We start from the raw sequence: 25,959 nt of genomic DNA, 5'->3' as shown, positions 1-25,959 counted from the left end.
ATAGTGTATCAACAGGGAAAGTGGGTGTAAGTGTAATATCAGCTAGATATTGACCCGGCAGCAACTCCACTGTATCTGTGACATAGTAAAAATTGAAAAAAACAACAACTTTCTTTTAGTGGATTTGGAAGTTTTGCATGACAGACATCTTTGTGTGTACAGAAATTGTCGAACGTGGGTGATAATTTGAGGGGTCACTGAATTATACCTTTGTTTTGCACAGAATTATAATAGGGCTGCCATAAAAGTGAGACCGCTACCATACTTTCATATACCTCTGATTTCATACAGAGGCATCATAGCATGTTCTATCTGAAGCTGCATAATGCAAGGGCCTTCAGCTGAACCTATAAGGCAGCGTACAAAGGTTGTTCACTGCCATACAGTCTCTGTGCATGTTCTCTTAGTGTTGAGAACATGTCTAGCTAATATGTGCAACAATCTACATGTTATATAATTTAGCTTTGTGTACATGGAAAAGTAGTATATTGTTATCATGTATATAAAATTCTTTTTTTTACAAATTCAGAAGTGTGATATCTACAAGGTGGGCCATTTATATGGACACACCTAAATAAAATGGGAATGGTTGGTGATATCAACTTCCTGTTTGTGGCACATTAGTATATGGGAGGGGGAAAACTTTTCCAGATGAGTGGTGACCATGGCGGCTATTTTGAAGTCGGCCATTTTGGATCCAACTTTATTTTTTTCAATGGGAAGAGGGTCATGTGACACATCAGACTTATTGAGAATTTCATAAGAAAAACAATGGTGTGCTTGGTTTTAACGTAACTTTATTCTTTCATGAGTTATTTTCAAGTTTCTCTTTGTTTACAGCCTTTGACATGTTGCATAGGTTAACATGTGAGGAGCGGATTGAAATTGTGTTGATGTCTGATGAACGCAGTACCCGGGTCATTGCAGCAGATTTCAATGCAAGACACCCTACGAGACCACCCATCTCCCATGCTACAGTTAGCAAACTGCTTGCCAAATTTCGTGAAACAGGTTCAGTGTTGGATTTGCCAAGAAAACTGTCACTAATGAAGAAACATCAGTGGCTGTCCTAGCTTCATTCAGCAAGAGCCCACAGTGTAGCACTCGCCGCATGTCACTGGAGAGTGGCTTCAGTTGAACATCCCTTCGGCGGATATGAGCTACTCACAAATGGCACCCTTACAAAATCCAGCTTCTGCAGCATCTCAACAAGGATGACCCAGATCTGCGTACTGAATTTTCAGAATGGGCAAAACAAAATTTGGAACAGGACCCTCAGTTTACACAGAACATTATGTTCAGTGATGAGGCAAACTTTTTTGTGAATGGTGAAGTTAACAAACAAAACCACCACTATTGGTCTGACACTAACCCACAGTGGATAGATCCCTCCAAGACTGTTGGAACACAAAAATTGATGGTATGGTGTGGTATATGGGGTACAAAGATAGTGGGGCCATTCTTCATCAATGGAAACCTCAATGCCACTGGATATCTGAAATTGCTACATGATGATGTGTTGCCCTCTTTATGCACTGAAGATGGCACGTTCCCTGAGTTTTTCCAACAAGATGGTGTGCCACCACATTATGGGTGTAAGGTCCGAGCATTCCTACATGAACAGTTTCCTGGAAAGTGGATTGGTCGTCGTGGGCCAGTTGAATGGCCACCAAGGTCTCCCGATCTGATTCCCTTAGACTTTTATCTTTGGGGTCATCTGAAGGCAATTGTCTATTCTGTGAAGATACGAGATGTGCAGCATCTGAAACAATGGATACTGGAAGCCTGTGCTAGCATTTCTTCTGCGGTGTTGCTATCAGTGTGTCAAGAGTGGGAGAAGAGGGTTGCATTGACAATCTAACACAATGGGCAGCACTTTGAACACATTTTATAAGTGGTCATAAACTTGTAAATAACTCATGAAAGAATAAAGTTACGTTAAAACCAAGCACACCATTGTTTTTCTTATGAAATTCTTAATAAGTTTGATGTGTCACATGACCCTCTTCCCATGGAAAAAAATAAAGTTGGATCCAAAATGGCCAACTTCAAAATGGCCACCATGGTCACCACCCATCTGGAAAAGTTTTCCCCCTCCCATATACTAATGTGCCACAAACAGTAAGTTGATATCACCAACCATTCCCATTTTATTTAGGTGTATCCATATAAATGCCCACCCTGTATATATAGTTATATTGTTGGTGTAATAAGACCTAAGTAACATCTATTGCTTCTGGTCCTCAAGTAGATGGAATGTAATACTTGGCCACATTGGGATTTGATTTTTGATGTGATAACTTTATAACTTAACATACATCACATAGCACCTTGTAGTCATAGTCCTATGACCTTTGCGGATCATAGTTTATAGCATATGTTTTTAATAACACAGAAAAATGTTAAATATTTCAAATATGTCATCAATCCTGTGAATAAAGTAGAATCTGTTTTTTTACCTCAGGTGGCAGTATTCAAGAAGTTGTGGCTTTGCTGTTTTCTATTAGCGGCTCATATTATGCTGTCGGACCAATTCTCTATATCAAATGACCCAAATAACTCTGTACTCTATCTTTTTTTGGAACTCTACTTGACTGCGGCTTCCAGGAGACCAAAGTATTATTTTGCTTGGACCCTAGGTGAGGTTTTAAGCTTGTCACTTTTAATGTAATTTATGTTATAATCTTCCTGCATTAGGATTACATTACACAGCTGTAGTACAGCCACTTTATAGTATCTGCATTTCAGATTCCTGGACCACTGAGCTTGTATTTAACCAGGCTTAGCTCACCATTCAACCCAAATAATAGAATATTGCAAATATTGCTTTCTATAGATGAGGCTGCATTCACACATCCTCATCAAGTCGAGGAGACCCGTGACTGGTCTGTGACTCATGGTCCATACTCTGTGACTGTGACACACGGATGTGTGAATGCGGCCTGATGATCAGAAAAAAAGTGCAATCCTTAAAATAAAAATATATTGATTTTGATTCTACTTTACCAATGCTGTCTAGTAAAGTTGCATAAGTCAGCAGAACATACAGTACAGACCAAAAGTTTGGACACACCTTCTCATTTAAAGATTTTTCTGTATTTTCATAACTATGAAAATTGTACATTCACACTGAAGGCATCAAAACTATGAATTAACACATGTGGAATTATATACTTAACAAAAAAGTGTGAAACAACTGAAAATATGTCTTATATTCTAGGTTCTTCAAAGTAGCTACCTTTTGCTTTCATGACTGCTTTGCACACTCTTGGCATTCTCTTGATGAGCTTCAAGAGGTAGTCACCGGAAATGGTTTTCACTTCACAGGTGTGCCCTGTCAGGTTTAATAAGTGGGATTTCTTGCCTTATAAATGGGGTTGGGACCATCAGTTGTGTTGTGCAGAAGTCTGGTGGCTACACAGCTGACAGTCCTACTGAATAGACTGTTAGAATTTGTATTATGGCAAGAAAAAAGCAGCTAAGTAAAGAAAAATGAGTGGCCGTCATTACTTTAAGAAATGAAGGTCAGTCAGTGCGAAAAATTGGGAAAACTTTGAAAGTGTCCCCAAGTGCAGTTGCAAAAACCATAAAGCGCTACAAAGAAACTGGCTCACATGAGGACCGCCCCAAGAAAGGAAGACCAAGAGTCACCTCTGCTTCTGAGGATAAGTTTATCCGAGACACTAGCCTCAGAAATCGCAGGTTAACAGCAGCTCTGATTAGAGACCAGGTCAATGCCACACAGAGTTCTAGCAGCAGACACATCTCTACAACAACTGTTAAGAGGAGACTTTGTGCAGCAGGCCTTCATGGTAAAATAGCTGCTAGGAAACCACTGCTAAGGACAGGCAACAAGCAGAAGAGACTTGTTTGGGCTAAAGAACACAAGAAATGGACATTAGACCAGTGGAAATCTGTGCTTTGGTCTGATGAGTCCAAATTTGAGATCTTTGGTTCCAACCACCGTGTCTTTGTGCGACGCAGAAAAGGTGAACGGATGGACTCTACATGCCTGGTTCCCACCGTGATGCATGGAGGAGGAGGTGTGATGGTGTGGGGGTGCTTTGCTGGTGACACTGTTGGGGATTTATTCAAAATTGAAGGCATACTGAACCAGCATGGCTACCACAGCATCTTGCAGCGGCATGCTATTCCATCCGGTTTGCATTTAGTTGGACCATCATTTATTTTTCAACAGGACAATGACCCCAAACACACCTCCAGGCTGTGTAAGGGCTATTTGACCAAGAGGGAGAGTGATGGGGTGCTACGCCAGATGACCTGGCCTCCACAGTCACCAGACCTGAACCCAATCGAGATGGTTTGGGGTGAGCTGGACGGCAGAGTGAAGGCAAAAGGGCCAACAAGTGCTAAGCATCTCTGGGAACTCCTTCAAGATTGTTGGAAGACCATTTCCAGTGACTGCCTCTTGAAGCTCATCAAGAGAATGCCAAGAGTGTACAAAGCAGTCATCAAAGCAAAAGGTGGCTACTTTGAAGAACCTAGAATATAAGACATATTTTCAGTTGTTTCACACTTTTTTGTTAAGTATATAATTCCACATGTGTTAATTCATAGTTTTGATGCCTTCAGTGTGAATGTACAATTTTCATAGTCATGAAAATACATAAAAATCCTTAAATGAGAAGGTGTGTCCAAACTTTTGGTCTGTACTGTATACTAATCCACTTCACTATATGAAATCTACTAAGATCTCACAACACCAGCAGGCCTGTCTGGTATATTAGTCTAAGGCCATGTTCACACTATCAGTATTTTACATCAGTATTTGTAAGCCAAAATCAGGAGTGGATGAGAAATGCAGAAGTGGTGACGTGTTTCTATTATACTTTTCCTCTGATTGTTCCATGGCTTTTGACTTACAAATACTGATGTTAAATACTGACCAAATACTGAACATGTGAACGTGGCCTAATTGTTCAAACCTGATAAGCCACTTTCATGCTACATTCATGGACTACATCAGAAGCAAAGCAAAAAAAAAGACTGTTGAAATATATCTTGTGAAATACTGATAGACGTCTATTGGCCAAGCATATGACAAATGATTTTAGCTTATATTCAGATATAGTTTTTAACAATATTGAAAGAGGACCCATTTACACTTTTCAATACTGCAAAAATATATAGTTTTTATTATGAATGTCAGTAGCAATGACATTAAATGACATGAATCTGTATTGCCATACCGTTTTTACCTAGACAGAGTATAGAAATTTTCACCGCACACTCAGGAGATTCAATGCAAAAGTTTCAATGATATATGGAAAAACGTGCACGTGGCGGACAAAATGCAGTTCTTTTGTTAAGAGGCGACCTTTACGTTTCGGCCCGCTCCTGGGCCTTGCTTACATAGTCGCTGTAAGGGAATGGGGAACAGAAACAGAATGTTAAAGCACATAGACAATATTTACAACACATTTACAATATGTACAATATATACAATGTATGCCAAAATGACAAAAAAATTGAACAAAAGAGTCTGTTATAAATCACAAGATCATAGTTCACATCGCATTGTTGAGGAGAGCCACAATGTGTATGGGAATACGGTATGTGTCTTAATAAATGGCGTAACTTTACTCATTATCTGTAATTATATACATATATATACACACATGTAAATCACATATGTTCCCTAGCACAGGTCTTTGTCTAAAGATAGAAATGGTATATCATGAATGTAGGCAAAATATGTGGTGAATAAATAAACAAAATTAATAAACGGACATAGTAAAGGAAGGAGACCCGGTAGGGGTGTCATGTACCTTGGGAAGGATGTGATGGTCCAAACCATATGAGAGAAAGCCCTGTGGGGATGCATGTAGAGTTGAGTCCTGATGGGTAAATGGACAGAGCATAAAAATCAGGGGAATATACGTGTGAAGTCAGAATAAAGTCCTGGAAGTCAACATACCTTATTGGTAATGGCAGTAAGGGTGCTCCTGCACTTCCTTTGTGAAACCTTGTGGCTATAGGGACAGCACACAGGGATTATATACCTGGTGGACAGGAAGTGCGGGGTCAGGTGGTGAGGGGGAGGACCTGGCAGTTGCTTCCCATTCAGTAGAATGGAGGGGGTGGAGTTACACAGCAATATTGGACGCACTACCTGGCAAGAGGAGGTCATGTGGTGGTGTGTCATGCATCATGTGACCGGAAGTGGAAGGTCCTGTTTGGGGAGATGCTGTGTGCGGCGCGGTACACATGGTGGTGCGTCATGCACCACGTGACCTGTAACCAAGGAGATCAGGAACGCAGTGCAGGGCAATGTGGTGTAAAATCTTTGTTACATAGGTTGTGACACGGGGCACAGCAGTCGTGGAAGTAGCTCATATGTATGACAGTTGTGGTATTAGCAGTTGTAAGTAATACCAAGATGACAGGAAGGGGATGAGGGAAGAACTGAGAAGTAGGAGGAAGGAAAAGGCTGAGAGATACAAGGGTCGGGGGAACACATCATATAGAGAGAGGTGGGGGAAAGGGAAGATGAGACATATGGATAACACAGGACATGAAGAGGGAAGGGAGAAGGGGGTTGGGCAACCTACCATAGGTTATTCACCGATGGTGGGACCAAGGAAAGGGAAGAGGATGGGGTGGGGTTTCTAGTTCCTGTTTGTATTAGCGGTTCTGGAAAGGAAAAGAATCGATTAAAGTTTAGTAAGTGTAGTAAAACATAGGTCTGTTGGAAAAATTGCCATATTGTGGTCTGTTTATTTATACAAAAGATCAAGCTCGCGATTAAGACCCAGTGGGGCCAAGATTTGGAGTTTGTGAATCCAATAGGATTCTCTCCGCTTAAGTAACACAATGTGGTTACCCCCTCTATGTGGTCTGGGGACCTGCTCGAGGACCTGAAACCGCAGTTGTGAAACATTATGGCCTGCTGTGAAGAAGTGGAAAGGGAGTGGTAGCCAGGTTTTGCCACATCGTATTGTGGACTTATGGCATGCTATCCGATCTCTGACGTGTTGAATGGTCTCACCCACATAAAGAAGTCCGCAGGGGCATTTTATGGTATACTGTATATCACAAAATTGGATTCACATGTGTAATATCCCTTGATGGGAATGGATTGCCCAGTTCTAGGATGATGGATTTCGCTTAATTTTATGACGTTGGAACAAGCGGCACAGCTGAGGCAAGGGAAGGTGCCCACCCTTCTGGTGCCCAAGAACTGTTGTATGGGGCCCAGTTTATTACTGCCTAGGTCTGCTCTTACGAGATTATGCCTAATATTCTGGGGTCTTCTGTTGCACATTAATACGGGTTCTCGGAATGCCTCTATGGTGGGGTAGACTCGATGTAATAATGGCCAGTGTTTACTGTTGATTGTTGATTCCATGTATTCTGGGCATGAAAGGATGGTGGGTGTGCATGAAGGGTGTACATTCCAATTTTTTCTTGGTTGTGTGTGGAGTTGGTGCAGATAGAGACCGGTTGGTCTCTTGTTCAAGAATGGACAAAGGGTATTGTCTTTCCTTAAACTTGTTGGCCATGGCTTGTAGTCTGGTGGGAAGTAAAGTTTTGTCAGATACTATCCTACCGACCCTTTGTAATTGTGATCTTGGAAGACTGTGTTTTGTGGACCTTGGATGACAGCTAGTGTAATGTAATAGATTGTTGCTGTCTGTTGGCTTGGAATACAGGTCAGTAAAGAGCCTACCATCAGAATTCTTTATTACAAGTGTATCCAGGAATGGAATTTGGTGGAAGTCATGGTTCAAGGTAAAGGTGAGTTCAGGTCTGACTGCCTTGAGCGTGGAGACAAAGGTCTTAACGGTATCCAAGGGGCCTAGCCAGATGCAGAAGATGTCATCTATGTAGCTATGCCAACAGCTAGAGAATTGTATGAATATTGTGTTGTATAGACGTGTTGATCCTCGAAAAAATTCATGTATGTATTGGCATATGCTGGGGCCACGTTCGACCCCATATCGGTCCCGCAGGAATGGAGGTAGAAGGTATCACCGAACAGGAAGAAATTCTCATGTAGAACTATTGATAAGAGATTGAGGGAGAATTGTATGGAGTCATCCTGCATCTCGGTAGTAGAGAGTAAGTGGGCGACTGCTTCAAGGCCTTTGTCGTGTGTAATAGACGTGTACAGGCTGTTTACGTCCAGGGTTACTAATATGCCACCAGAAGGGATTGGGGGTTGATTGTGAAGGGTCTGTATGAAGTGCCCAGAGTCAAGGATAAAGGAGCGTGTGTGCTTGGTTAGTGGTGTAAGAATTTTCTCTAGGTAGATAGGGAGTGGAGATGGAATGGAGTCTGTCGAAGGCACAATCGGGCGTCCTGGTGGATTGGTGAGTGATTTGTGGATTTTTGGTAAGATATAGAAAACGGGGTTGACTGGATGAGAATTTGTGAGGAAGGTAACTGGTCTATGATTTTTTTGTGTAAGTAAGTGGTAAGGACTTGTTGGATTTTGTCTCTGATGAGAGGGGTCCGGTCCATGTAAATAGGTCTGTAGGTATTGGAGTCAAAGAGTTGCCGGTTGACTTCCTGTAGATATTGTGCCCGGTCCATTATGACAATGGCTCCCACTTTATCGGCTGGCTTGATGATAACGTTTTTGTTATCCTTGAGGGAGTTTATAGCTTGTCTCTCAATCTTGGACATGTTTTGGTGAGTGGGGAAGGAGCCTGGTCTATGACCCTCATTGTATTTTTGGACATCTCTGCTAATAAGATCTATTACCGCTTCTGTGGCATGGTGTGTGTGGGGTGGGTTGAAGCTGCTTGGGTTACGTAGGCCTAAATTGGTAATGGAGAATTCTGCAACAGGGGGGCCCTCCGTCAAGGGTGCCATATTGGCGGGCATCTCGTTCAGCAAACCAAAGTGAGTTTTAAGTCTTATGTTGCGAAAAAATCGCTGCAAATCCCTATCAAGCTGGAAGGAATGCCAGTTTGGAGTGGGGCAAAAAGAGAGTCCTTTCTGTAGAACTGTAGTCTCTGTGGGTGAGAGGGTATACTGGGAGATATTAGTCACCAGGTTCGAGGTCTTACCTGGGAGCGTGTCACCATTCTGTCGCCTCTGTCTGTGCTTGGATCTCCACGTTGGTTACGTCCTCTCTGGGGTCTGGATAAAAAATAGTTTCTGTTTTGGGGGCCAGTGGAGGAATCGCTTCCTGAACTGAAGAAACCTTGGATCTTGGACCCGGATTTTGTCTCCATGGTCTGGTAGAGGTGGATTCGTTCCATCGATAGACCCTTTTCTGGAGATAGTCGTCTGTGTCGCACTGGAACGTCTGTCTCTTCCGCTCCTGCAGGACTTTACGGTGCTTTTCGAGGATGTGGTCGGTTTTGTTTTTAAATGTGGTCCAGTAGGTGGATGGAAGGGTAGCAGAAAGCTGGGCCTCGATGGCGGTGATCTTTTGTTGAGAATCAGTTATTGCCTGTTGAAAGAATTCGATAGTTAATATAATAATATCCAGGGAACACTTGTTTAGGATTTTTTAAAATTTTTTGCAATAGTCCAAGTTGTCCGAAAAAAAGGGTAGGACGTAGGCGGCTTTTGAGGCCTCGAGGAATTTTACTCTGCCGATGGTATTCAGCCAAGGTCGTGCAGTGAAGGTCATAGGACATCAGCCTGCATCGTTCCCTTTCGTAGTCCCTGGTACGAATATCGTTAGCTGGAGTTTTCAGGAAGTCGCTTGGATTTGTGACAAGCGATAAGATGCTATTGCTCGTATAAGTATCGTAGGCGAATGTGTCAGTCGTCATGAGTTTGCTGGTTCCACAGCCCAAGAGGTCAAGTAATGATTACAAAAATTGGCGTGCGCACAGCTATTGAGTGAAGTGCTGGTGGAAAGGAGTTGCAGACTCCACAATCGCTAGAGTATAGAAATTTTCACCACACACTCAGGAGACTCAATGCAAAAGTTTTAATGATATTATAGAAAAACGTGCAAGTGGCGGACAAAATACAGTTCTTTTGTTTAGAGGCGACCTTTACGTTTCGTCCCTCTCCTGGGCCTTGCTTACATAGTCGCTGTAAGGGAATGGGGAACAGAAACAGAATGTTATAGCACATAGACAATATTTTCAACATAATATTTGCAATATGTACAATTACAATATATACAATGTATGTCAAAATGACAAAAATTTTGAATCTCCTGAGTGCGCGGTGAAAATTTCTATACTCTAGCGATTGTGGAGTCTGCATCTCCCTTCCACCTGCACCTCACTCTATAGCTGTGTGCACACCATTTTTTGTAATCTTTACCTAGACAGAGACAGCAGATGAAAAATTCAGTCCCATGCCTTTTATTCCACAGCGGGTTCATAAATGTGGTGTGTAGTGATGCATTAATATCCGGATATTTCCTTTCCACTTGACGATTACTTTCTTAATGGTGATTAGCACTGAATGAATGCATCCAAATTATGTCAAGATAAAAACTACCCAGGTCATAACAGAACTGTAATAGATAATAGTCAACTTTTAATAGAACTTATAGTTGGCAAATTGGGATCAGATTTGGCAAGTGATTCATGTTCTCCATTTGCCACATACAGTGATGTGAAAAAATGTTTGCCCCTTTCTGATTTCTTATTCTTTTGCGTGTTTGTCACCTAAATGTTTCAGATCACAAAACAAATTTAAATATAAAAGAAATCTAAACCTACAGGGCCCTGTGTGAATGTGATTGCCCCCTAAACCTAATAACTGTTTGGACCACCCTAAGCAGCAACAACTGCAATCAAACGTTTGCGATAACTGGCAATGAGTCTTTTACAACGCTCTGGAGGAATTTTGGCCGACTCATCTTTGCAAAATTGTTGTAATTTAGCTACATTGGAGGGTTTCTGAACATGAACCGCCTTTTCAAGGTCATGCCACAGCATCTCAATTGGATTAAGGTTAGAACTTTGACTAGGCCATTCCAAAGTCTTAATTTTGTTTTCCTTAAGCCATTCAGAGGTGGAATTGCTGGTGAGTTTTGGATCGTTGTCCTGCTGCATAACCCAAGTGCGCTGCAGCTTGAGGTCACAAACAGATGGCCGCACATTGGTAGACAGCAGAATTCATGGTTCCATTTATCACAGCAAGTCTTCCAGGTCCTGAAGCAGCAAAAAAGACCCACAGACCATCACACTACCACCACCACCATCATATTTTATTGTTGATATGATGTTCCTTTTCTGTAATGCTATGTTACTTCTACGCCTGATGTAATGGGACATATACTTTCCAAAACGTTCAACTTTTGTTTTGTCAGTCCACACAGTGTTCTCCCTAAAGTCTTGGCGATCATCAAGATGATTTCTGGCAAAACTGAGACGAGCCTTTATGTTCTTTTTGCTCAGCAGTGGTTTTTGTCTTAAAACTCTGATATGCATTTTTGTCCAGTCTCTTTGTTAATGGTGGAGTCATAAACACTGACATTAACTGAGGCAAGTGAGACCTGCAGTTCTTTGTATGTTGTTGTGGGGTCTTTTGTGACCTCTAAAAATGAGTCATTGCTGCTCTCTTGGTTGGCCGGCCACTCCTGGGAAGGTTCACCACTGTTCCATATTTTCGCCATTTGTGGATAATGTCTCTCACTGTAGCTCACTGCAGTCCCAAAGTTTTAGAATTGACTTTATAACCTTTTCCAGACTGATAGATCTCAATTACATTGTTTCTCATCTGTTCCTGAATTTCTTTGGATCGCAGCATGATGTCTAGCTTTTGAGGATCTTTTGGTCTACTTCACTTTGTCAGGGAGGTCCTATTTAAGTGATTTCTTGATTGAGAACAGATGTGGCTGTAATCAGGCCTGTGTGTAGCTAGGGAAATGGAACTCAGCTTACCAAAGATGTGATAAACCACAGTTAATTTATGTTTTAAGGAGAGGGGAGCAATCACTCTTTCACACAGGGCCCTGTAGGTTTGGATTTCTTTTTCCCTTAACAATAAAGACCTATATTTAAAAACTGCATTCTGTATTTACTTGTGTTATCTTTGTCTAATATTTACATTTGTTTTGTGATCTGAAACATTTAAGTGTGACAAACATGCAAAAGAATAAGAAATCAGAAAGGGGGCAAACACTTTTTCACACCACTGTACAACAAGATCGTATTTCTTCATAGAGTTGTTTGTAATCAGTTCACTAATGAACACGATGGAATATTTTTAGGCTTGAAGTATTCGCAAAATTGTTCTCCCTCATCCCACAGTTGAAATCCAAGTACTGGCAGCCAATGCCTCAAACTGCCATATAATAACCCAGTGTTGTATGGTGCCCATTGAAATGAATAATTTCTCTATATCTCTGTGTGCCCCTAATTTCTTATTGTGGAAAACTTTTTTTGTTGATGTTATACAAAACAATACAACCAATTGTGGCATGCACCATCAGTTGCTCCTAGGAGAGAATATGTCTCACCTGTCACCCAGTGAATATATGGTGGCACATACAGTAAAGTACATAGGGAATACTATGAATGGCTCTTGCGCCTGTGACTCTGTTCTGTGTATAGGGCCTAATCTGCATTCCAAGCTTTTTTGGAAAATATCTTGCTCTTGTGCAGAGACACTGCACTTCTTTAGTTTCATTGTAATATCAGTGATCAAACCTAGTTTTAAATTTGCTTGCACAAGCATGTCTCTTTTGTATTTGCACCATTGTACCAATAATGAATTGTATGGCCACTCCACAGTAATTATACTGGAATTCCATCTGCATAAGTGTCATATATGGTTGCTTTCTTCAGCTTATTCTCTGTATGGCTTCCTTGAACTATAATGATCTCTGACTGGAAGAGCGGTGGAACCAGCTATTTTTTGTAAAATATAATCCATTTATACTCATTAGTATCATTGCAATTAAGTAAATTACTCTACTTATGGAGATGAGCACCACAGTGAAGCTCAATACACATAATATCTCTATGCTTATTGTTCAGCTGATGCAATAAATAATGCTGCTGGCTTCGGTTATAATGGAATCTCAGATGATGGCGAGGAGAGGTGGGACCTATTATCCAATCTGAATATATTAAGGATTGAGGTAAGTGTCCCCTGGTGTTTGATACATGGAAACCTGTTATCCATACAATTACAGAAATCATTAAGGCTATGTGCCCACGATCAGGAAATGGCAGCAATTTGGAAGCAGTGTATTTCCGCTGCGTTCTACGCAGGTAAATCCGTATGTATTCATTGAACACATGCGGAGTTACCGCATCCTATACATTCTACTGGAAAGTAGAATACATTCTCTGCAACAGAAATGGACATGCTGCGGCTCCTAAATCTGCGCCGCTGGTGAGTTTACACAGCATCAAATAGAAGCACAGTGGGCATGGGATTTCTATAAAACCCATCCACTGTGCTTCTACTGTACAACGCAACATTTTGGATGCAGCACATGTGAGCTGTGTCCAAAACTTTGCTATTCCTGATAGCGGGCATGTACCCTAAAGAAAAGAAATAAGTGTGTGAACAGTGAAGGAATCTTTGACAAATGCATTCTTTGGCTCTATATGATATAACAGCATTAGCAAAAGAAAATAATAAAACATAGCTTACCTATTTATTTATATATATATTTAAATATAATATATATATATATGTGTGTGTATGTATATATAAATATATATATTTATTGTCCATCGGATTATATATATGTGGTTTCCTTTCTTCACTTGAACAATGTACTGTATGGCATTTCCTATTAGCAGCTGTGCGTCTACATTTCCTGTATTGACTTGAATCATTGCATAGTATTATGCATCATTTCCTTCTGGTTTTGTTCTTTTTTCAACACTGTATTTCTTTTAGACAGCTACAAGCTTCAAGATGTTTATAGATAACTGGAATATTCAGACAGCAGTGTGGCTAAAAGAGTTGAGTACAATTTTTCTATGGTTAAATCAGTATATTCTGTTCTAAAACTACTGCAGCTCACACATTGAAAATATCCACTAAATCTTTCCTTTTACCAAAGTCATATGACCTCGATGTAACTCATGCTTGCAAATTCACTGGAGAACATGGGTGCATAGTTCAGTGTTTTATGGATTATTAGTCCATTTGCTTATTCCACTGTTGAATTTGTATACTGCATTTCATTAATAAATATGAAGTTATAAGTAACAGTGAAACTATGAAAAGTATTATTATGTCTGCCCAGAAATCCACTGGAAAGATCACCACATTTGGCATATGTGACTACCTATTTACCGGTATAGACATTATAATTTCATTATTAGAGGATTGTATCAACAGGAACTGCACATTGGTCAGCCATACCTTACAGTATAGAGGCTATTATATCATCAGGATTTGTTCACCCTTTTTATTTGGGGACATACAATATATGAAGAAAAGTACTGGGACACACCTCTTAACGTTCATTCAATCCATTTGTCTCAGGTGTATCAAATCCTGCACCTAGCAATACATTTTGTCTTTACAAACATTTGTGAAGGAATGTCTTGTTCTATAGAGCCCACTGAATTGGAGTGTTACTGTAATAATTTGCCACCATTGTAACAAGTCAATTTGTGAAATGTCTTTCCTTCTAAATATTCCACAATCAGTGTTAGTGGTATTATTGAATAGTGGAAGTGTTTAGGAACCACAGCAACTCGGCTATGAAGTGGCCAACGAGGGAAAGTTGCAGAGTAGGGTCACCGAATGTTGAGGTGCAGAGTACATAAGTCACTAACACTCTGCTGAGTTCCAAACCCCTCTTGTATTAACATCAACACAAAAACTGGGAGCTTCAGGCATGACTTTTCATGTCTGATCAGTTGCATGTAAGCCACAGAATGCCAAGTGTTGGATGGAGTGGTGTAAAGCATGCCACTTCCAGAATCTGGAGCCAGGACTGTGGAGTCTGTGTCCATTTTAGTGGAGTTGGAGTCGGTATAAAATGAACCGACTCCGACAATATATAATAAATTGGGTGCAGTACTGTAGATCAATGCAGAATGTGCTGTAAATGTTTTCATAAGAATTTGGGAAAGTTATGAAATGTCCTGTAAATGTCTGTTCTGTTCCTGATCTAAGGATTTAGGCTTTTAGTTGAGATGAATCTGTGCTGCACTTTATGTACATGCTCAGTAGTGAGGCAGTGAGATGAATCTGTGCTGCACTTTATGTACATGCTCAGTAGTGAGGCAGTGAGATGAATCTGTGCTGCACTTTATGTACATGCTCAGTAGTGAGGCAGTGAGATGAATCTGTGCTGCACTTTATGTACATGCTCAGTAGTGAGGCAGTGAGATGAATCTGTGCTGCACTTTATGTACACGCTCAGTAGTGAGGCAGTGAGATGAATCTGTGCTGCACTTTATGTACACGCTCAGTAGTGAGGCAGTGAGATGAATCTGTGCTGCACTTTATGTACACGCTCAGTAGTGAGGCAGTGAGATGAATCTGTGCTGCACTTTATGTACACGCTCAGTAGTGAGGCAGTGAGATGAATCTGTGCTGCACTTTATGTACACGCTCAGTAGTGAGGCAGTGAGATGAATCTGTGCTGCACTTTATGTACACGCTCAGTAGTGAGGCAGTGAGATAAATCTGTGCTGCACTTTAAGTACACGCTCAGTAGTGAGGCAGTGAGATGAATCTGTGCTGCACTTTATGTACACGCTCAGTAGTGAGGCAGTGAGATGAATCTGTGCTGCACTTTATGTACACGCTCAGTAGTGAGGCAGTGAGATGAATCTGTGCTGCACTTTATGTACACGCTCAGTAGTGAGGCAGTGAGATGAATCTGTGCTGCACTTTATGTACACGCTCAGTAGTGAGGCAGTGAGATGAATCTGTGCTGCACTTTATGTACACGCTCAGTAGTGAGGCAGTGAGATGAATCTGTGCTGCACTTTATGTACACGCTCAGTAGTGAGGCAGTGAGATGAATCTGTGCTGCACTTTATGTACACGCTCAGTAGTGAGGCAGTGAGATGAATCTGTGCTGCACTTTATGTACACGCTCAGTAGTGAGGCAGTGAGATGAATCTGTGCTGCACTTTATGTACACGCTCAGTAGTGAGGCAGTGAGATGAATCTGTGCTGCACTTTATGTACACGCTCAGTAGTGAGGCAGTGAGATGAATCTGTGCTGCACTTTATGTACACGCTCAGTAGTGAGGCAGTGAGATGAATCTGTGCTGCACTTTATGTACACGCTCAGTAGTGAGGCAGTGAGATGAATCTGTGCTGCACTTTATGTACACGCTCAGTAGTGAGGCAGTGAGATGAATCTGTGCTGCACTTCATGTACACGCTCAGTAGTGAGGCAGTGAGATGAATCTGTGCTGCACTTCATGTACACGCTCAGTAGTGAGGCAGTGAGATGAATCTGTGCTGCACTTTATGTACACGCTCAGTAGTGAGGCAGTGAGATGAATCTGTGCTGCACTTTATGTACACGCTCAGTAGTGAGGCAGTGAGATGAATCTGTGCTGCACTTTATGCACACGCTCAGTAGTGAGGCAGTGAGATGAATCTGTGCTGCACTTTATGTACACGCTCAGTAGTGAGGCAGTGAGATGAATCTGAGCTGCACTTTATGTACACGCTCAGTAGTGAGGCAGTGAGATGAATCTGTGCTGCACTTTATGTACACGCTCAGTAGTGAGGCAGTGAGATGAATCTGTGCTGCACTTTATGTACACGCTCAGTAGTGAGGCAGTGAGATGAATCTGTGCTGCACTTTATGTACACGCTCAGTAGTGAGGCAGTGAGATGAATCTGTGCTGCACTTTATGTACATGCTCAGTAGTGAGGCAGTGAGATGAATCTGTGCTGCACTTTATGTACATGCTCAGTAGTGAGGCAGTGAGATGAATCTGTGCTGCACTTATGTTACACGCTCAGTAGTGAGGCAGTGAGATGAATCTGTGCTGCACTTTATGTACACGCTCAGTAGTGAGGCAGTGAGATGAATCTGTGCTGCACTTTATGTACACGCTCAGTAGTGAGGCAGTGAGATGAATCTGTGCTGCACTTTATGTACACGCTCAGTAGTGAGGCAGTGAGATGAATCTGTGCTGCACTTTATGTACACGCTCAGTAGTGAGGCAGTGAGATGAATCTGTGCTGCACTTTATGTACACGCTCAGTAGTGAGGCAGTGAGATGAATCTGTGCTGCACTTTATGTACACTCTCAGTAGTGAGGCAGTGAGATGAATCTGTGCTGCACTTTATGTACATGCTCAGTAGTGAGGCAGTGAGATGAATCTGTGCTGCACTTTATGTACACGCTCAGTAGTGAGGCAGTGAGATGAATCTGTGCTGCACTTTATGTACACGCTCAGTAGTGAGGCATTGAGATGAATCTGTGCTGCACTTTATGTACACGCTCAGTAGTGAGGCAGTGAGATGAATCTGTGCTGCACTTTATGTACACGCTCAGTAGTGAGGCAGTGAGATGAATCTGTGCTGCACTTTATGTACATGCTCAGTAGTGAGGCAGTGAGATGATTCTGTGCTGCACTTTATGTACACGCTCAGCAGTGAGGCAGTGAGATGAATCTGTGCTGCACTTTATGTACACGCTCAGTAGTGAGGCAGTGAGATGATTCGGTGCTGCACTTTATGTACACGCTCAGCAGTGAGGCAGTGAGATGAATCTGTGCTGCACTTTATGTACACGCTCAGTAGTGAGGCAGTGAGATGAATCTGTGCTGCACTTTATGTACACGCTCAGTAGTGAGATGAATCTGTGCTGCACTTTATGTACATGCTCAGTAGTGAGGCAGTGAGATGAATCTGTGCTGCACTTTATGTACATGCTCAGCAGTGAGATGAATCTGTGCTGCACTTTATGTACACGCTCAGTAGTGAGGCAGTGAGATGAATCTGTGCTGCACTTTATGTACACGCTCAGTAGTGAGGCAGTGAGATGAATCTGTGCTGCACTTTATGTACACGCTCAGTAGTGAGGCAGTGAGATGAATCTGTGCTGCACTTTATGTACACGCTCAGTAGTGAGGCAGTGAGATGAATCTGTGCTGCACTTTATGTACACGCTCAGTAGTGAGGCAGTGAGATGAATCTGTGCTGCACTTTATGTACACGCTCAGTAGTGAGGCAGTGAGATGAATCTGTGCTGCACTTTATGTACACGCTCAGTAGTGAGGCAGTGAGATGAATCTGTGCTGCACTTTATGTACACGCTCAGTAGTGAGGCAGTGAGATGAATCTGTGCTGCACTTTATGTACATGCTCAGTAGTGAGGCAGTGAGATGAATCTGTGCTGCACTTATGTTACACGCTCAGTAGTGAGGCAGTGAGGTGAATCTGTGCTGCACTTTATGTACACGCTCAGTAGTGAGGCAGTGAGATGAATCTGTGCTGCACTTTATGTACACGCTCAGTAGTGAGGCAGTGAGATGAATTTGTGCTGCACTTTATGTACACGCTCAGTAGTGAGGCAGTGAGATGAATCTGTGCTGCACTTTATGTACACGCTCAGTAGTGAGGCATTGAGATGAATCTGTGCTGCACTTTATGTACACGCTCAGTAGTGAGGCAGTGAGATGAATCTGTGCTGCACTTTATGTACATGCTCAGTAGTGAGGCAGTGAGATGATTCTGTGCTGCACTTTATGTACATGCTCAGTAGTGAGGCAGTGAGATGAATCTGTGCTGCACTTTATGTACATGCTCAGTAGTGAGGCAGTGAGATGAATCTGTGCTGCACTTTATGTACATGCTCAGTAGTGAGATGAATCTGTGCTGCACTTTATGTACATGCTCAGTAGTGAGGCAGTGAGATGAATCTGTGCTGCACTTTATGTACATGCTCAGTAGTGAGATGAATCTCTGCTGCACTTTATGTACATGCTCAGTAGTGGGGCAGTAAGATGAATCTGTGCTGCACTTTATGTACACGCTCAGTAGTGAGGCAGTGAGATGAATCTGTGCTGCACTTTATGTACACGCTCAGTAGTGAGGCAGTGAGATGAATCTGTGCTGCACTTTATCTACACGCTCAGTAGTGAGGCAGTGAGATGATTCTGTGCTGCACTTTATGTACACGCTCAGCAGTGAGGCAGTGAGATGAATCTGTGCTGCACTTTATGTACACGCTCAGTAGTGAGGCAGTGAGATGAATCTGTGCTGCACTTTATGTACACGCTCAGTAGTGAGGCAGTGAGATGAATCTGTGCTGCACTTTATGTACACGCTCAGTAGTGAGGCAGTGAGATGAATCTGTGCTGCACTTTATGTACATGCTCAGTAGTGAGGCAGTGAGATGATTCTGTGCTGCACTTTATGTACATGCTCAGTAGTGAGGCAGTGAGATGAATCTGTGCTGCACTTTATGTACATGCTCAGTAGTGAGGCAGTGAGATGAATCTGTGCTGCACTTTATGTACATGCTCAGTAGTGAGATGAATCTGTGCTGCACTTTATGTACATGCTCAGTAGTGAGGCAGTGAGATGAATCTGTGCTGCACTTTATGTACATGCTCAGTAGTGAGATGAATCTGTGCTGCACTTTATGTACATGCTCAGTAGTGAGGCAGTGAGATGAATCTGTGCTGCACTTTATGTACACGCTCAGTAGTGAGGCAGTGAGATGAATCTGTGCTGCACTTTATGTACACGCTCAGTAGTGAGGCAGTGAGATGAATCTGTGCTGCACTTTATGTACACGCTCAGTAGTGAGGCAGTGAGATGAATCTGTGCTGCACTTTATGTACACGCTCAGTAGTGAGGCAGTGAGATGAATCTGTGCTGCACTTTATGTACACGCTCAGTAGTGAGGCAGTGAGATGAATCTGTGCTGCACTTTATGTACACGCTCAGTAGTGAGGCAGTGAGATGAATCTGTGCTGCACTTTATGTACACGCTCAGTAGTGAGGCAGTGAGATGAATCTGTGCTGCACTTTATGTACACGCTCAGTAGTGAGGCAGTGAGATGAATCTGTGCTGCACTTTATGTACACGCTCAGTAGTGAGGCAGTGAGATGAATCTGTGCTGCACTTTATGTACACGCTCAGTAGTGAGGAAGTGAGATTAATCTGTGCTGCACTTTATGAACACGCTCAGTAGTGAGGCAGTGAGATGAATCTGTGCTGCACTTTATGTACACGCTCAGTAGTGAGGCAGTGAGATGAATCTGCTGCACTTCATGTACACGCTCAGTAGTGAGGCAGTGAGATGAATCTGTGCTGCACTTCATGTACACGCTCAGTAGTGAGGCAGTGAGATGAATCTGTGCTGCACTTTATGTACACGCTCAGTAGTGAGGCAGTGAGATGAATCTGTGCTGCACTTTATGTACACGCTCAGTAGTGAGGCAGTGAGATGAATCTGTGCTGCACTTTATGTACACGCTCAGTAGTGAGGCAGTGAGATGAATCTGTGCTGCACTTTATGCACACGCTCAGTAGTGAGGCAGTGAGATGAATCTGTGCTGCACTTTATGTACACGCTCAGTAGTGAGGCAGTGAGATGAATCTGTGCTGCACTTTATGTACACGCTCTGTAGTGAGGCAGTGAGATGAATCTGTGCTGCACTTTATGTACACGCTCAGTAGTGAGGCAGTGAGATGAATCTGTGCTGCACTTTATGTACACGCTCAGTAGTGAGGCAGTGAGATGAATCTGTGCTGCACTTTATGTACACGCTCAGTAGTGAGGCAGTGAGATGAATCTGTGCTGCACTTTATGTACACGCTCAGTAGTGAGGCAGTGAGATGAATCTGTGCTGCACTTTATGTACACGCTCAGTAGTGAGGCAGTGAGATGAATCTGTGCTGCACTTTATGTACACGCGCAGTAGTGAGGCAGTGAGATGAATCTGTGCTGCACTTTATGTACACGCTCAGTAGTGAGGCTGTGAGATGAATCTGTGCTGCACTTTATGTACACGCTCAGTAGTGAGGCAGTGAGATGAATCTGTGCTGCACTTTATGTACACGCTCTGTAGTGAGGCAGTGAGATGAATCTGTGCTGCATTTTATGTACACGCTCAGTAGTGAGGCAGTGAGATGAATCTGTGCTGAACTTTATGTACACGCTCAGTAGTGAGGCAGTTAGATGAATCTGAGCTGCACTTTATGTACACGCTCAGTAGTGAGGCAGTGAGATGAATCTGAGCTGCACTTTATGTACACGCTCAGTAGTGAGGCAGTGAGATGAATCTGTGCTGCACTTTATGTACACGCTCAGTAGTGAGGCAGTGAGATGAATCTGTGCTGCACTTTATGTACACGCTCAGTAGTGAGGCAGTGAGATGAATCTGTGCTGCACTTTATGTACATGCTCAGTAGTGAGGCAGTGAGATGAATCTGTGCTGCACTTTATGTACATGCTCAGTAGTGAGATGAATCTGTGCTGCACTTTATGTACATGCTCAGTAGTGAGGCAGTGAGATGAATCTGTGCTGCACTTTATGTACATGCTCAGTAGTGAGATGAATCTCTGCTGCACTTTATGTACATGCTCAGTAGTGAGGCAGTGAGATGAATCTGTGCTGCACTTTATGTACACGCTCAGTAGTGAGGCAGTGAGATGAATCTGTGCTGCACTTTATGTACACGCTCAGTAGTGAGGCAGTGAGATGAATCTGTGCTGCACTTTATGTACACGCTCAGTAGTGAGGCAGTGAGATGAATCTGTGCTGCACTTTATGTACACGCTCAGTAGTGAGGCAGTGAGATGAATCTGCGCTGCACTTTATGTACACTCTCAGTAGTGAGGCAGTGAGATGAATCTGTGCTGCACTTTATGTACATGCTCAGTAGTGAGGCAGTGAGATGAATCTGTGCTGCACTTTATGTACACGCTCAGTAGTGAGGCAGTGAGATGAATCTGTGCTGCACTTTATGTACACGCTCAGTAGTGAGGCATTGAGATGAATCTGTGCTGCACTTTATGTACACGCTCAGTAGTGAGGCAGTGAGATGAATCTGTGCTGCACTTTATGTACACGCTCAGTAGTGAGGCAGTGAGATGAATCTGTGCTGCACTTTATGTACATGCTCAGTAGTGAGGCAGTGAGATGATTCTGTGCTGCACTTTATGTACACGCTCAGCAGTGAGGCAGTGAGATGAATCTGTGCTGCACTTTATGTACACGCTCAGTAGTGAGGCAGTGAGATGAATCTGTGCTGCACTTTATGTACACGCTCAGTAGTGAGGCAGTGAGATGAATCTGTGCTGCACTTTATGTACATGCTCAGTAGTGAGGCAGTGAGATGAATCTGTGCTGCACTTTATGTACATGCTCAGTAGTGAGGCAGTGAGATGAATCTGTGCTGCACTTTATGTACACGCTCAGTAGTGAGGCAGTGAGATGAATCTGTGCTGCACTTTATGTACATGCTCAGTAGTGAGGCAGTGAGATGAATCTGTGCTGCACTTTATGTACATGCTCAGTAGTGAGGCAGTGAGATGAATCTGTGCTGCACTTTATGTACATGCTCAGTAGTGAGGCAGTGAGATGAATCTGTGCTGCACTTTATGTACATGCTCAGTAGTGAGGCAGTGCTGTGGAGTCGGAGTCAGGGAAATTGAGGAGTCTTCCCGAAATTGGTTTGGCTTACCGACTCCACAGCCCTGTCTGCAGCATTGAAAACTTGTTCTGTGGAGTGATGAATCATTCTTCTCAATCTGGCAGTCCGATGGACAATTCATAGTTTGACAAATAACAGAAGAACATTACCTGCCTGAGTTAGCAGTTTTCTACTCGTAGAGGAGGGATAATGCGCTTAGGTTGGCCTTGGTCCCTTAGTACCAATAAAGTTAAATCTTAATCCTACAGCAAACAAATACATTTTGTACAATTGTATGCTTCCAACTTTGTGGGAACAGTTTGGAGAAGGCTGTTTTCTGTTTCTGCATGTCTGTGACCTACTGAACAATGCAAATTCTATAAAGGAATAACTGAGTGAGTTTGGTGTGGAAGAACTTGGTTGGCTCACACAGAGCTCTGATCATAACACCTATGTGATGAATTAGAATGGAGATTGTGAGCAAGGCCCTCTCATCCAACATCAGTGTCTGATCTCACAAATGCTCTTCTACATGAATGGACATAAATTCCTACAGGCACACTGCAAAATATTGAAGAAAGCCTTCACAGAAGGGTGGAAACTCTTGTATCTGCAGAGGGGAGGCCAACTTATCATTAATGCCTAAGGATTTAGAATAGGATTTTCTAAAAGCTCCCAATACCCTTGTTCATATAGTATAAAATAGGAACCGTTCTGCAGTACCTGGTGCTAGAGCAAATAACAGCTGATTGATGGGGGTGACCTATCCTAAGGATAGATCAACTATATATTGTGACCGGACAACTCCTTTAATGATAAAATGATGATTCATCAATGGCAAATGCACTTTGTTAAAATTTTTGGCCCATGACTACATCTCCCCAATATGCTTTATTTATATGTGCTTGTACATCTGCTTATGCAATCACAGTATGAAAAATCTTTAAAGGGAACTTGTCAGTAAAAAATTGGTATTTACCTGCAGCCATTGCTGTAATCTGCAGATAAGTAATATGCATGTGTGTAATTAGTATTGCAGCTGCAGAGATAAAATTAAGTTATATTCTCCTTGCAGCCGCTCGCTTCCAGACATAATAGCGATCTTGGGGGCATGAATAATCAGCACTCACTACACAGTGAACATGCTGTAATCACGCCCACTTGATTGACATCATGTTCTGCACACTTGCTACAAAGCAGCATGTCAATCATGGTGCAGAAGGAGTGATTACATTGTGCTCACTGTGTAGTCACTGCCCCTGCACTGCCCCGATGCCTGCAGGCAAGCTACTGCAGAGTGAATATAACTTCATTTTCTCCCTGTAGCTGCACTTCTAATTAGATTTCTGCACCTGCTTAAACCATTATTTTTTGTCTGATTGGTTTCTTTTAATGCTGAAGGGCTTGTGCACACAACTGATTATATCGGACGAGTGCTATCCATGGTTTTCATGGGTAGCACTCGTGCCCACAATATGCTTTGGGGCTGTGCACATGTCGGATTTTTTTCCTTGGACTGAGTGTGGACTGAGTGGTCCGAGGAAAAAATTGAAGACATGTCCGACTTTGATCCAAGTGTCTATGGGTCTGTGGAATACATTGGACAACACTCTGATGATATGTGCGGTCTGATTGTCACGGACTGACAGAACGGAGAAGCTTTTTCTTTTCCGTTCACCTTTGAGAAAAACTGATGCCACTCTGATCAGAGTCTGATCAGAATAATCGGACCGTTTTTCTCAAATGGTGAGCCATATTTATCACTGAGGCTCAATATATACTGTATAACATAATATCTATTTAGTGTAAGTGATGTCTTTGAATACTGCTATTTTATATTCTTGACTGTTTTCACAATAGTATCATTTTTCATGCAGGGTTTGTTATGACCGAAGCCCGTTTAATCCACTGCTGTCCACCTTCCTATTGTCAGCAGCCTGGCATGGTGTACATCCAGGATATTACTTCACCTTCCTGACTGCTGTGCCAATCACACTTGCTGCTCGTAAGGTGAGCTTGGGGCAGTAGGATACAGCGATGATACAATATGACATTGATTTTCTGGTCACACACCCTGCTATACATATAATAACGCATGTGTATTAGTACTTCCCACAATTGCAAGAATAGCCTTCAGTTTTCCTCATACTGTATTTCCTGGTTTCACAACTGCTCAAAGACTCCAGAAGGCTTTCTTGTAGAACATCATATGGCACTTATATCAAAGCAGAACTAAATACCAGCACATTTTTGTGAATTCTACATCATTATGTTATGTAGATTTGTACATTCCCTGTACAAAATACTATATAGTAAAGAGAAATTGTCAGTATGCTGTATAAGCATTTGTCCCCCAAGAACAATGAGACATTATTGGTAGAGATCTGACTTGCCAGTTAAGACTTTAAATCATATGCAACTAAGGCTTGAAGTGCACAGGAGGAGTGTCCATGTACTTGGAGTACTTCTTCCAAGTGCATTAACACTCCCCCAGCCTGATTAGCATATGGCTAGATTTCTCATGCCTGGCAAATAAGATCCCTGCAATAAAAGGTATCATTTTCATTCAGGGGCCAAGCACCTATACAGCTATCCTACTACTTCCTTATGTACAAACCTGTTAACAAGTTCCATTTCAATTTTATAATCGGGAACAAAAAAAATATTAATTGCTACATAAGGGAAAAATATGTGTTGTTTTTTTTCTTTTCCAGGTTAGGCTGACAGTACGTCCAATGTTCCAACATACGTTATGGAGTAAACTAATTTATAGTTTGATTACCTGGCTGTGTACACAAGTAGCAATGAGCTACACTGTGGCACCATTTATATTACTAGGACTTGGACCATCATTTCAATTATACAGGTAAGATATTTTTATTTGTGCCAATTTGTACTCATCTTTTGTTTCAATGGCTGTCCTTTGGAAAAGAAGTCTGTACTTTGCTTGGCTCTTTGGTCCCCTACACCTGCAGAAGTGTGAATTGTACTTACTCCCACTTTTGCTACAAATGCCTAATGGCCTATGGACATTTTAATTGGATCTGTGCCAACATACAGAGCCCAAGGGACTCCAGCGTATATCTATGTAATCCCTCACTGGTAAACTCATCGGCCTTTCTATATCTGGAGAAAAACCATGTATGCAAATTGCTCAAGTCTTAAATCAGTGCTGAAACAACTGGCTGACAACCAAAAGAAAAGAGCGTTACACAACAATAAGCACATCTGTATAAAAATATACACATTTTATTGAGATGAAAATACAAGCACTAAAATAAAAACAATTAAAACCTAGATAACCCCAAAGCTGACATATACCTATAGAAACGATGATGTGGAACCCACAAAAATATGCAGCAAGGGTAAAAACAAGCTATATGTATATGGCCCTAAATAAGATCAATTGTACAGCACGGTGGCTCAGTGGTTAGCACTGCAGCCTTGCAACACTGGGGTCCTGGGTTCA

The 25,959-nt window shown here is 42.2% G+C and overlaps 1 protein-coding gene across 3 annotated transcripts in view; it reads left to right on the top strand.

Annotated features, from left to right (window-relative positions):
* Positions 1 to 25,959, top strand: part of LOC141220313 (lysophospholipid acyltransferase 2-like) — a 206,523-nt gene that overhangs the window by 164,814 nt on the left and 15,750 nt on the right. For all 3 annotated transcript variants that reach the window (XM_073666268.1, XM_073666277.1, XM_073666272.1), the window contains 5 exons: positions 2,465 to 2,639; positions 12,927 to 13,030; positions 13,804 to 13,868; positions 24,368 to 24,500; positions 25,205 to 25,356. In XM_073666268.1, the coding sequence (XP_073522369.1) occupies positions 2,465 to 2,639; positions 12,927 to 13,030; positions 13,804 to 13,868; positions 24,368 to 24,500; positions 25,205 to 25,356 (629 nt within the window). The remainder of the gene's footprint in view (positions 1 to 2,464; positions 2,640 to 12,926; positions 13,031 to 13,803; positions 13,869 to 24,367; positions 24,501 to 25,204; positions 25,357 to 25,959) is intronic.

Source organism: Phyllobates terribilis, unplaced genomic scaffold, assembly GCF_046119375.1.
Source record: "Phyllobates terribilis strain yellow unplaced genomic scaffold, ASM4611937v1 Scaffold_2__4_contigs__length_985480577, whole genome shotgun sequence".
Lineage (NCBI taxonomy): Eukaryota > Metazoa > Chordata > Amphibia > Anura > Dendrobatidae > Phyllobates > Phyllobates terribilis.
Note: the sequence above shows the minus strand (reverse complement) of the source record. Positions and strands in the feature narration are given on the sequence as shown.